Here is a 13,986-nt window from a genome sequence, read left to right as displayed (position 1 = left end):
GAGGGTGGACACAACCTGGGCCATGCCCGTGGTGTCCTGCCGGTATGTGTCCAGGATGTTTCAGACATGGGAATATACCGGTTCCCCAGCCAACTGGTCAGGCTGGCGCCTCCGCCATCCTCCACTCCCACCACCCCTGCCCACTTGCACCTGGCCTGCCCTTGTGGGCACATCGGGTCTCCGGGACCCCTGAGGGGTGGCATTGGCGTTGTCGCCTGCCTCCTCCTGGGTGCCCGGGACACCGTGTCCCTCCTGGCCAGCCTGGCTGCTTTGTGGTGGTGGGGCAGGGATCCTGGGTGTCTCCTGGGATGTGGCAGGAGTGGGGGTGGTGGTTGGCCCCGTTGTACCTGACGCAGGTGCTGCAGGTCGTTGGACACCAGAGGGGCCAGGTTGGTCGGGGTCGTCCACAGAGTGGTGAGAGTCGTCGCTGCCGGTGGGATCGGCATCCCGCCGAGCCGGGTCCTGTGAGTCTTCCCCCCCAGTGTTGGGGGGTGATCCACGACATTGACCTGTGTGTGAGAGACAATGTTAATTTTGTTCCATGCAACATCCATGTTTCATTAGTTTCAAAGTTGGAACATTTCCTCTGGGAATTTGGATCTGTCTTGCATTCCACTCACAGTGCACTTGTGCATGGGTATGTCCCTTGGGCACAGCTTTGGCGACTTTACCTATGTGTGGCACAGTCTTACTTGCTGCGTCAAGTGTGACTGCAGTCAGCAGTGGAGTGGGCAGGTGTGGCGAGCCGTGCATTGGCGCCTTCCGTGTAGCACTGTACGTGGGCACATGAAGTTGTTCCACACACTTATATGATGCAGGTAGCTGTCGTTGTGCTTGTGCACAGGTTGTGACATGGCCCTGTGTTTATTCACAATTTTTGAGAGCCAAAAGGATTTGCTCTACAGAACAAACGCTCCGAAAAAATATTGAATGCATGAAGAAAAGGTATTCATCTAAAGGGTACCCGGAAAACATTCTACGAGAAGCCATTACCAAAACAGAGCAAAAAACCAGAGAAAATTTATTGCAAACCAAACCTAAAGTACAACCAACCCGTCAAGTTTTTGTATCTACATATTCCACAGTATCCAGACAAATCAAAAAAATTCTAATGAATCGTTGGGATGTGTTACAAAATGAGGAAGATTTCAAAGATCTCTTTCGTGAAAAACCTTTATTTGCCTTTAGAAGGTCGAGAAACATCAAAGAAATTCTTTCAACCACACCCAGCACTGATGGAATGGAATATAAAGGGACGCAACGTTGCTTGAACTGTGTGCACTGCAACAATGTTATCATAGGAGATGAAGTACATCATCCCTTCACAGGGGAAACCATTAAATTGCGACATAATTCAACTTGTGACTCAATGAACTTGATCTACGCCATAAAATGTCCCTGTGGACTGTTATATATCGGCAAAACTGAGAGAAAAATTAAGACAAGAATCTCTGAGCACAAAAGCACGATCCGAAACGCCAACCCAAAAAGCAGTCTCGCAGTTCATTGGAACTTGTGTAAACACTCCATATCACAACTTAAATTCCAAGTGATAGAGAAAATGGTCCCAACCCCGGGTAAAAATCTAACAAAAACACTTTTACAAAGGGAGATTTTTTGGATAAAAAAGCTGAATACTCAAGATCCCCATGGGATCAACGAGAAAGTTGATTTAGGATGTTTTCTTTAAAAAATACGTATTGTACACCTTTGGAGACATGCAGACTGATTTTAAGCTTATAACTGCTGTTGATATCAGAACGTCTTTATTTACTTATCTTTACTGTTCTATCATTCACGTTTTCTCCTTGTAGTTCACTAACGAGGTGGTTCTTATTATTTTTTATTTATCATTTTTTATTTCACATTAAATTAGGCTCTCGATCATAGGTTGTGTGGTCTGGAGTTCTTTTGATTAGCATACGCCGGTGGGCAATTTATACTAGTGGTTCATATACTGTCTGGTTGACAAAGTCATGAAACCCCATTCCAAAATGGCGCGCGCTAAGTTTGAAGTAGAAAGGTCCAGTCCCTTTTCGCTGCCAGTGATTACAGTTCCTTATATGGTAGACGCGGATGTGATGAACTGCATCGGTAGATGAGCATGGTTTCCGTTTTGGTTAACAGTAACGTCTACTTTGAAGAGGTCTTGAAAAGGTGAGCGGACGCTCTGTGTGTTATTTGGAGTAATTACAGCTGCATAGATGTGTATTTCGCGGATGGTAATTTGCTGATTGGATCTTTTTTTAGAAATCCCGTTCGAGCTCGATTTACCGAGTATGTTTTCAAAAGGTTTTCAAAAGGTTGTCAGGAACCAAGGTCAGTGGAAAAGAGGTTATGTTTATTTAAAGTTCGGCTTGTTTTGAGTTCATAGTGTTGTTTTTTTTTGGATTATGGATTGGTATGTGTTTTTTCTCCCCTGCTCTATAGAGTGCGTTTAATACTTGGTCATCAGGTATGCTTAGTTTGTGTTTCTCACACATACACATGTTCGTGTGTATTATATTATCACTTCGGGTGACTGGGTTCTATAAGGGTATTCTTTAAGGATTCACTTTGTTCTGACTTTAATCATAGATTCGCAAAATCAGTATTAACATGAAATAACGAAGAGATGTTATGTACTGTCGTACCTAGTATGCTATTCTTGATATGTTGTAGCCGTTGTCTGCACTCATGCAGTTGAAAGGATTGGATTTATTGTTTTACTTTCATCTTGTTTTCAGATCTTCCCCTGAAGAAGGGCCACTATACGGCCCGAAATGCATTGGGCAAGCATGAATATAACTAAAGTTCTGACCTATGTATAAATTGTAATGAACAAAGTATTATTGTGATTTGAACAATAATTAAATGTTGGTTTGAAAAACCTATCATGCTGCTGTAAATATTGTTTGTGAAATGAAACTGTGTTTGAGAATCATCAGCCACAAAAAATGATTGTATATAAGGGTAAACTGATTTAAAATTAGCATTTGCACCCAGGGTAGGTTGCTCCGTAGCAAGATTCTTTTACTTGCACTATTTCACATGGCCCTGTGTTTTGCCATGGAGGAGAGGGGGGTGCTGGCACTGGCCACCCTTGTCTATATGCACGCAGTCCACCTGCTGACGAGCAGACATTCCCACACCCCACAAGGCTGATTTGCTCTCCCTGTGTGTCCCTTTCTCGCTCCCTCTCTGTCCCCCTCTCCCTCCCTCTGTGTGTCGGCCTCCTCCCTCTGTCCGTCTTCCTGTGTCTCCCTCCCTCTCTGTCCCCCTCTCCCTCCCTCTGTGTGTCGGCCTCCTCCCTCTGTCCGTCTTCCTGTGTCTCCCTCCCTCTCTGTCCCCCTCTCCCTCCCTCTGAATGAATGAATGAATGGAAACTTGTAATCGCGCTACTTAGCCCAAAGGCATCAAGGCGCCTAAACAAAACAGTTCGAAAAAGAGGCAGATCGTATCTAAGCGTAGGCCTTGGCAAAAAGCCAGGTCTTAAGGGCCTTCCTAAAAGCCAGAGCCGATGGAAGAGATCTTATCTCCAAAGGCAGGGAATTCCACTGCCTGGGAGCAAGAGTTGAAAAAGCTCTACCTCCCCACCTAGCCTTACGTATCCTGGGCACTGAAAGCAGAAGTTTATTTGACGACCGGAGAGTTCTGGGGGGAATGTAGGGGACCAGCAAATCCTTCATACCCCCAGACCGATTGGTTGCCAAGGCTCTATAAATCAAAGTCAGGGACTTAAAGGATATCCTGGACTCAATAGGGAGCCAATGCAAGGTCCTTCTTGCCTGATGAGTCTTGGCCCGTTTAGGCAGGTCCAGGACCAGTCTGGCGGCAGCGTTCTGCACCATCTGTAGACGGGTCACCAAGCCCTTATTGATGCCCAAATAAAGAGCATTGCAATAATCAAGTCTGGACCCAATCAATGCCAGGACAATTTGTTTCCTGGCCTGGAAAGACAGATAGTGCATGATCCTCCGTAAGATGTTTATCAGTCCCCAGCAGGTGGAGATGGTCCTGCTTACCTGTTGATCCATCCTCAAAAGGGGATCGATCAAAACGCCCAGATTTTTGGCCAGGGTCGACGGTGTAGGGCACACCCCCATAGAGGGCGGCCACCAGTCAGCTGACCAGAAATCCTCCTTTCCCCCGAACACCAGAAACTCTGTCTTATCCCCATTGAATTTCAAGGAATTACCCACCATCCATTGAGCGACTGCCTTCAGTGTGTCAGCCTCCTCCCTCTGTCCGTCTTCCTGTGTCTCCCTCCCTCTCTGTCCCCCTCTCCCTCCCTCTGTGTGTCGGCCTCCTCCCTCTGTCCGTCTTCCTGTGTCTCCCTCCCTCTCTGTCCCCCTCTGCCTCCCTCTATGTGTCACCCTCTGTCACCTCAGCCCAGCTTCCTAGGCACACACTTTTTGCAGATCTTTGACTGGCCCTTGGCTTGTTGATGTGAGTTTGTTTCTGACCAGCAGGCACCCATTGGGTGTAGTGTGTGTGTCTGCGCTGCTGCTGTGGTGGTGTGTGCTGCCACTCTTTCACAGTGTTGGCTGTTCATTAGCTGCTGTCATGTGCAAAAAAGTGCCTTCACCCCCATGTCTTAATGCAAGGCATCCGCCATTTGCTGGCAAGTCTTTCCTGTGTGGGGACACACTGTTTGTCTGGCTGTGACCTAGGCCATATGGGCAGAGGGCATTGTTGTCTGCTTCTGAGTTGCACTATGTGATTTTTGGGGCCCACACTACCGCCATCCGGGTTACCGTGTCTTGTGTTGGTGTTTTCTGTGGCCTGTTACTTGGCATTGTCCAGCTGGGTGCATGGGGCATGGTGGCGCCAGTGGCATGTGCGTGTTCATGGAGTGTGGTTGAGTCATGCAATAGCTTGGGGTGGTTGCATGCCTGTTTGTGAGTTTGGTTGTGGATGACGTTCCCCCCATGTGAGGTGAGTTGTTTGTGTACTCACCCGGGTCTCGGAGTCCGTCTAATCCGTCCACTGCCTCCACCGGCAGTATGGCCATCACCCTCTCCTCCCAGGGATGGTAGTGTACGGGTCTGCGGGACGGCCCTCCTCCAGTGACGTTGGCCTGGTTGTGTTCATCCGTCATCTTGGCTCGGACCCTCCTCCGCAGATCGTACCACCTGGCTTGGCATTCCTGCTTGTTCCTTCTGGTGTCCGCAACAGCATTCACAGCATCGACGATGGTCTGCCACATGGCTGTTTTTGCTGAAATGCTGGTCTGTCTGACCAATGTTCCAAAGAGGTGTGGCTCGACTCTGAGGATTTCATCGACAAGGACCTCCAACTCTCGGCTAGTGAACTTTGGATTCTTGTTACGGGTGTACATACACGGGGGTACGACATGTACACGGGTGTACATACACGGGGGTACGACACGTACACGGGTGTACATACAGGGGGGGTACGACACGTACACGGGTGTACATACAGAGGGGGGGGTACGACACGTACACGGGTGTACATACACGGGGGTATGACACGTACACGGGTGTACATACACGGGGGTACGACACGTACAGGGGTGTACATACACGGGGGGTACGACACATACAGGGGTGTACATACACGGGGGGTACGACACGTACACGGGTGTACATACACGGGGGGTACTACACGTAGACGGGTGTACATACACGGGGGTACGACACGTACACGGGTGTACATACACGGGGGGTATGACACGTACACGGGTGTACATACACGGGGGTACGGCACGTACACGGGTGTACATACACGGGGGTACGACACGTACACGGGTGTACATACAGGGGGGGTACGACACGTACACGGGTGTACATACAGAGGGGGGGTACGACACGTACACGGGTGTACATACACGGGGGTACGACACGTACACGGGTGTACATACACGGGGGTACAACACGTACACGGGTGTACATACACGGGGGGTCCGACACGTACACAGGTGTACATACACGGGGGGTACGACACGTACACGGGTGTACATACAGGGGGGGGTATGACACGTACACGGGTGTACATACACGGGGGGTACGACACGTACACGGGTGTACATACACGAGGGGTACGACACGTACACGGGTGTACATACACGGGGGGTACGACACGTACACGGGTGTACATACACGGGGGTATGACACGTACACGGGTGTACATACAGGGGGGGTACGACACGTACACGGGTGTACATACACGGGGGGTACGACACGTACACGGGTGTACATACACGGGGGTACGACACGTACAGGGGTGTACATACACGGGGTGGGGTACGACACGTACACGGGTGTACATACACGGGGGGTACGACACGTACAAGGGTGTACATACAGAGGGGGGTACGACACGTACACGGGTGTACATACACGGGGGTACGACACGTACACGGGTGTACATACACGGGGGGTACAACACGTACACGGGTGTACATACACGGGGGGTCCGACACGTACACAGGTGTACATACACGGGGGGTACGACACGTACACGGGTGTACATACAGGGGGGGTATGACACGTACACGGGTGTACATACACGGGGGGTACGACACGTACACGGGTGTACATACACGGGGGTACGACACGTACACGGGTGTACATACACGGGGGGTACGACACGTACACGGGTGTACATACACGGGGGGTATGACACGTACACGGGTGTACATACAGGGGGGGTACGACACGTACACGGGTGTACATACAGGGGGGGTACGACACGTACACGGGTGTACATACACGGGGGGTACGACACGTACAGGGGTGTACATACACGGGGTGGGGTACGACACGTACACGGATGTACATACACGGGGGTACGACACGTACAGGGGTGTACATACACGGGGGGTGTACATACACGGGGGGTACGACACGTACACGGGTGTACATACACGGGGGTGTACATACACGGGGGGTGTACATACACGGGGGTACAACTCGAACGTACGGGGGCTGGGGGGAGTGTTGGGCGCGTATGCGGGCACATGTCTCCATGGTTGCTATGGGAGTTCGGTGCGGACGGTGTTTTTTCCATGCGGTTGTAACATCGGACGCACGGGATGGATCGTGATTCCGCGGTCGGACTTCACATTTCACATTTGTACGGTAAATCGTCCGTGGACGTGTCGGACACTTTTTCCGACCCGAGGACGTGTGGGGAATACTTCCCAATGCGATTCGTATGGACTTTTTGCGATGCGAATCGTAATTGCCAGTTTGTACGGCACTTGTACGATTCGTACGGTAAAAAGACCGGATACGAGTCGTACGGGCTTTTTTTTTACCGGATCGTAATCTTCACCTCTTTTGCAAGGAGGCGAGTGTTATTTACATGGGAAAGCAAATTGGTTCCAAAGGTTGATAGATGGATTAAAGACATGATATATTGTCGAGACCAGCTGGAATTATATGCTGAAGAATTGCTGTCAACTTCTAGACCCACGGATATCTGGACACCTCTGAGAGACTATTTATTGGCTCAAAATGTTGTAGATGCTGTGTAGGGTGGAATGGCAGTGGACGATTAATGGGGAACCACAACCTACCGGACTAGCAGTTTTATTTTTGTTGTTTAAAGAGCAAGGCAAGTCATGTACTATATTCCAATCAAAAGAAGGTACCTACCACGTTATTTTTCTGTTTTTTAAATTGTTATGTTGTTGTTTAAAGCAAGGAATATTATTGCAGTGTATTTTTGGGCGGAGATTATAATGTATGATGCTGCAAAAAAGGCTAATAAAAATTAAAAAAAAACTTCTAAACAATGTGTTCCAACTGTCACCGACATCGGTAGACTATCTTTTGTCTACAAGAGTTGATGATTTCATGTTTTCTCTAGACCCGTACACTGACTTTGATTCGGCTCACAGTGTACCAGGAAAGCAATGAATTTGGCCTCCATATTTTCAAAACAGAACAAAACTTGGAACACTTCCTAAAATTGATTTTTTTTTAAATGTTGGAAATACATGGCAATTCAATCTGCTTACAGTAGAACTATTCATATAGAACGGACTTCTTTGAATACTTCCAGGGCCACTTTGTCACCTTATTTGCCACATTTTCATTTAGTACCATGTTATGAAAGGGCTTTGATTTTTTGAATACTTGTCGACCATTTCATCATATGTATATATTTCTATTCATTCCTATTGCATTTATTTCCGGGATATTCTTAGAATGAAAAACTGCTTTAAAATGTACAGTACCTTTGCATTACATGTTTTGGCAAAGTTTTTTTAATAGACTTCTTTTAGTATGCTTTTACAAATGTTTATAGCAACATGTGGTACTCAGTTTAATGTTTAGAATTTTATGTTGAGCATTTAGTATTATCGTTCATTCGAAAGTGGAGTGGGTGTTGTATTCCGCTTTAGGTGTCGGTATATAGGGTTCCCTGTAACATGTCCTTATATAGACACAATTCTCATTGCCCTTATATAGGCATAAGATCCCAGTCCTTATTTAGGCATTAGCCATGCTATCCAAATACAGGCATGGTCACCTACATCTGTCCACCCCAACGTCACAACGAGTGCTTAGAAACCAGACCCTTAAGCACTTGGGAGTTCCCCTAGCACAGGATTATTGATTCTTTCAAGAACTCATTTATTATGCATGAACCGCTATTCCTTAAGGGTTCATTCCTGACGTCTTCCTCTGCCCGACTTTACGTCAATGTTAACATTCCAAGGCACCTACCAAGTATAAGTATACCTTCCCGTGCCCAAGCAAGCAGGAGATCTCGACTTTAGAGGAGCCCGTGTCCCAGCCTGACACACTGACAAGAGACGCTGTCATGCCTGCTCGAAGAGAATCTAGCTTCCAGTGTTCTGACTCCCTTTGCGGGGTGTTAAAGTTCGAGACCTGGAAAGAGATTCCCACCTCTCTCATTCTCAAGGTATGGAGCTAACTAGAACCTAGAGGGACTCTTGGCATACTATACTAAACTATAGAATAACATCCTATAGAATACAGCACCTACTTCTTACAAAGGACTACACTTAGGTTAGGTACACTGGAGTAGAACTAGTTAGAGAAGCATCTTATGAGTACTCGCATTTTTAGCCTATGTTATTTATGTATATGAATATATGTGTCATAGTTAAAAGATAATGCTAGCGCAGTATTATTTCTTTCTACTGCTTACGCTGTACATAATATATCTCACATACCTTCTTGTGTTTATAACAGCTCATATCTCTTACACGAGAAACATGACTGTTCAATAAATCCTTTTATTGAAACGCCCGTCTATTCTTTCTGTGTAAATCTGAAGAAACTAGAAATGCACGATTAGCTTAGTGAAACTGTTATCTGTTGTTTCCATGATTTTGATTGTGTTCCGATTCTAAAGGGAAACAAAGATGTCATGTTTATGCGGTTGCCAGAAACTACTCCCTTTCAAGGAGTTTCTAGTGGCCTCTGAGTTAGATGGTACGAATTAATTAAGTTTAATATACTCGATAGGGGCATACTGACCTCAGTCCTATGTCAAATCTATAGGGTATATTATTCCAATGCACAGAGCCCATTAGGGAAATAGCGAGTTTTGGAAATGAGAGGGTGTAGCAAAGAGAGGTGAATTAGATAGAAAGGATAGGATAGGGTTTCTCAATTGTCAACCCCACTCACGTGGCCACCAGTATTCTTCAATCTTACTCTCAAGATAGCCACCACGCAACAAACACAATTCTATGTCTCGTCCCCATTTTATTCACGTCTCCAATGAGGAGACTCCTGGACGCTCACAGACAATGTTTGCTGCATGACTATTGCCCTGAATGCAAGTCATATCTCCTACTAAGGGGATTTTGTGGTCACGCAGGAAACGTAGGAGAAGGTTGCTTGCCACTATCGGCACTCCTCTTAATTTTCTATCACAAAGTACAGTTCCATGCTACCTACAAGGGATGCTAAACTACCTTTAAAGCTTCATATTTTCCTTATGCAGGTAACTCATTTCTCTCTCTATCCTGCTTTCTCAATAGTATCTCAGCAGGATACACTCTGTACTAAAGATTCTTTCCCCTTTTCAGACCCCTTCGCTGCCATATGCATGATTCAACGCATCATGGACCATTTCCTGGTTTTTCTGACTTTTACCATTTTCACGCAACGTGAAGGCACTGGGTAATTGCTTCCTTACCTCATTTATTCCTCCTCCTAATGGTTGCTCTACTGTTAGTAGTGCTTTTGAATATGCTGTGATGTGTGCACTCATTTAATTTTCAATTTTATTTTTTTTGTTTTGTCAGCTCTCATTATCTATTTTTACTTTGATATTCATATATTTTTCTTTTCTTTGTCATTTTAATTTAGTAATTTCTCGAGCCAATACCTGTTAGAGTGATAATCACATATTTGTAGGTAATCGAAATGCCATCCACAGATAACACAAGACTCATGTAAACAATTCTAATTTGGAATATTGGGGCTCTGTAAATACATATTGACACAAATATTCAGCTTTACGAAGTATATATATCCCAAATATTATGACATTTGCACACTTGTATCACAATTGCTTGAGCACTGCACACTTCTTTCACCTCAATAATCATTATTATTTTCCTTTGGTTTGTGTTTGCCTCCTATCATTTACTACTAAAACCACTGTTTAATACAATTATATTTTTATTTAAAAACATTTCCCTCTCTATTAATATTACCATTGGGACCACTGTACATTATAAATTATTCTTTTATAAAGTAGTACTTTCTACACATTGGGTTAAGTGTGCTCTCACAGAGAAATAAAAGCCAAAAGCTATTTGACCCTGGTGGCCCCATGTAGATTTTTCCTTGATAGGAATTGATGGGATTAAAATCTGTTTTTTACATCAGTCAGGAAAGCACTAGAAAATGCCCCAAACCCTGCTTAATTTTTAAAGTCTGACTTAATGGTGAAATCATATTTCTGATCAATTACGCTGAAAAGTAACCTTGTTAAAATTTACTTTAGGTTCATTGTGCCAGAACTGGCTTGAAACCAAATTTGACAGTCATCACACCCCAGGACTGGAAAACACGTCTTTGGCAGTGGGAATTAGGTTTGCTGACTCGGGGGACAATGGCTTGTCTCTGGACCCCGGAAAGGCCAATGGTTATTAACTGTTAACAACCAGCAGGGATTAGATATCTGGGAGTGGACGGAAACAGTCGGCAGAGGAAAGAGCAACTTTAGCGCTACCTCTTTGACTCGTAGATGCCCGGAAGGGCTTCTCGTATTAATTCCATGACCCTCCTAGGCAGCCCATCCCCAGTCACAGTAGCAGGAAAAGGCAGGGGAGTGGAAAAGAAGCAAACAATGAGCCTGCCTCTAGGCAGCTGAATTCCGCAATTAGGAAACAGGGGCTCCTGGGTAATTTTGCAGTAAGGCAAAAAGTAAGTTCTGTAAAAAAAAAAGTTGGGGGGACTGTGGAGAAAATGTTAGGACTGAGTGGTAGAACTTCTCCAATTACTGGCTAGTGCACAGAATAAAGCTAGCAACTCCATGACCATCTTCTAAGAACATTTATGGACCCAAGAAGATTCCATCTGAAGAGGAAGACTCTGCTATAAGAAGAACCCAGACTACTGGCTCCTGTTGGAAGAAGACGACTTACACAAGGCCTCAATCTTCTCTGATTACTACTGGGACCCAGGAATGGGAACTGCTCTCCCCCAGTACAATAGCGCAGCAGAAACACCAACTATCTTTCGTGTACCAACACGTTCAGCAGAAAGTCAAGGATATCCAGTTGCGGCCTGTGCAGGTAAGCGCAGTGGGGCGGGGAAGTCGACAGATGGTAGAAAAGGATTTATTTCATTTTCTTTATTCCGTCATCTGTCGACTTCCCCCGTCCCCTCCCGCCACACCCCGACTCACTGCGTTTACCTGCCCCGGCCGCAGCTGAGGGTATCATCAGGCATGTAGATCTTTAACGGCCCCTAGTACAACAACAGTGACTTACTTCGTGTCAAAAGGGTGGAGAAGGTCTTTGGCCCTGCAGTAGCGCTGCCTGCATACCACAATTAATGCCACAAAAGAAGCTAGAAAGATTGTAGCCAAGACACCAATGGCCACTATAACCACAGTTTCCATTTCTTCTGAACTGCAAGTGGCTTCCGCAGCTTTATAGTGTTTAATCATCACTTCAGAGAAGCATAATTTTCATCTGAAAAGCAATCAGAAAGGCATCGTAGGGTCAAGATTAAGAAACGGAAAAAGTATTACACAAAATAATCTAAAATTGAGTGAGCAACATTCACTGCAGTTTTTTAATTCAATGTAGAGCATAAGTGAACATTAAATTCGGTAATCTAAATTTTCCCCTCATTTACAGAAACACGTGCAATAACCGCACCCATTATATACATTTTTCCCAAAAAGAATGACCCTCTATAACTATGTTCTTATTAGTACTTTAGTTTCCAAAGTTAAAGCATTTGCTTAATCTGAGAAGAATGTTCACATACAGGTTTACAACACAATGAAAGGGGTTTAACAAACTCACAAACGTAGAACTGTCAAATATTTAATGGTGTTGTAAGAACCAATGACAGTATTTAGTGTTTTTTTTTCAAATGTTACTGCTTGTCATAAGAGCACTCACACCTGAGGAAGGACTGAAACCTAACTTGACCAACAGGGGTCATGCTGTCATCCTGCTCTGTTCTCTTTCACCATCTTTACAATGTACGTCGGGGAATAGAAGACATCTTTTCCTCATGGTTATCTGAGAAGTTTACTGACCACTATGCCTAATGGCTGTGCTAACTGCTAGAGTCACATACATTTGTAATGTGAAATAAGTTACACTTTATTTCACAGATGCAGTTGTCTCTATGATTACTTCTTTCTATGTATCTGACAGCACATAGTAATCAACCTTTTCAAGATATAAGCCCTACATTTATTAACTTGGGAACTGATTAATAAAAACGTATACAATTAGTAGTATAGTCAAAGAAATCTTTATTGCGTTAATATTTTAAAACCATAAAAAATTACATTAAAAAATGTCAAACATTTTAAAAAGAGAAATTAATAAATCAAATAGACACTGCATGCATATCAGGGACATTTTTTCTGATAAAACACAAGGAGATGATGGATGGAGAGCTGAAACTTTTCAAGCACTTTCCAATCTGGGTTGGATCCAACATCGTTCTTTAGCTCACTTTGCCACTCCATTTCAGACACAACTATTTGCAAATCAGTCTGACCCTGTGCCTCATGAGAACAGTCCAGCCCGAACTGCCAAGCCATGTCTTCCCTGGACTAGAAACAAGCATCCTGGGAACGGTTTCGGTTTCGGGGGGTACCCCTCATCAGCCAGGCTAGCTTGACTCCAGTGGCAAAGTGAGCAAGGGATCCACGTCTGGGCATACCCTGCCAATTTAGGGTGAACAAAGCAAACACATGAAGATGATGGAAAGAGTGCTGAAACTTTTCAAACACTCACTCCCAGTCACAGATCTGGGTTGAATCCATCATCATTCTTTAGCTCACTTCGCCACCTCAGTTAAGACCCAGCTAAAAGCAAAATGCCCGGTGCCAGCTACGGCCAGTCCGGCCCTGGGGGTGAGTGTCTAAAAAGTTTCAGCGCTCTGTCCATCATCTCCTTGTGTTCACATTTTTTCTGATCCTCACCACACTATGTACAAAACTTAATACAGCAGAACAAATGGACAAAGAATGGCAATAAAACCAATGAGCTTCTCATTTAAGTTGGATTGCAGTAGTTCCCCTTGGTTATTTCTACCACACTAAAGACTTTAGCCCTTCAAGGCTTCCTCCAAGGCAGTCCGTGGCCAAGGGGATGGAAGATATGATACATTTTGTTAAAACCAACAATCACTGTGACTGATTAAGGTCAAGTAATAGTCTAGACTAACCTAACCATGCAGGTTTAGACACTACTACTCTTTCTTTTGATGTCACGGAATCTGTTGTTAATTACAAATTTATAAAAGCAGGTGCTGCCACTGATGGTATGCTAAATCTTCCTCAAAAGCATGAGGA

The 13,986-nt window shown here is 45.1% G+C and overlaps 1 protein-coding gene across 1 annotated transcript in view; it reads right to left on the bottom strand.

The window, feature by feature from the left end:
- Positions 1 to 12,111, bottom strand: part of LOC146870551 (transmembrane protein 98-like) — a 378,347-nt gene extending 366,236 nt beyond the window's left edge. Inside the window, exon 1 of the mRNA XM_085599684.1 lies at positions 11,933 to 12,111. Coding sequence (XP_085455810.1) covers positions 11,933 to 12,111 — 179 coding nt within the window. The remainder of the gene's footprint in view (positions 1 to 11,932) is intronic.
- Positions 12,112 to 13,986: the final 1,875 nt, after the last annotated feature.

Source organism: Triturus cristatus, chromosome 1_1, assembly GCF_964204655.1.
Source record: "Triturus cristatus chromosome 1_1, aTriCri1.1, whole genome shotgun sequence".
NCBI lineage: Eukaryota > Metazoa > Chordata > Amphibia > Caudata > Salamandridae > Triturus > Triturus cristatus.
This window is presented reverse-complemented; position numbering and strand designations above follow the sequence as displayed.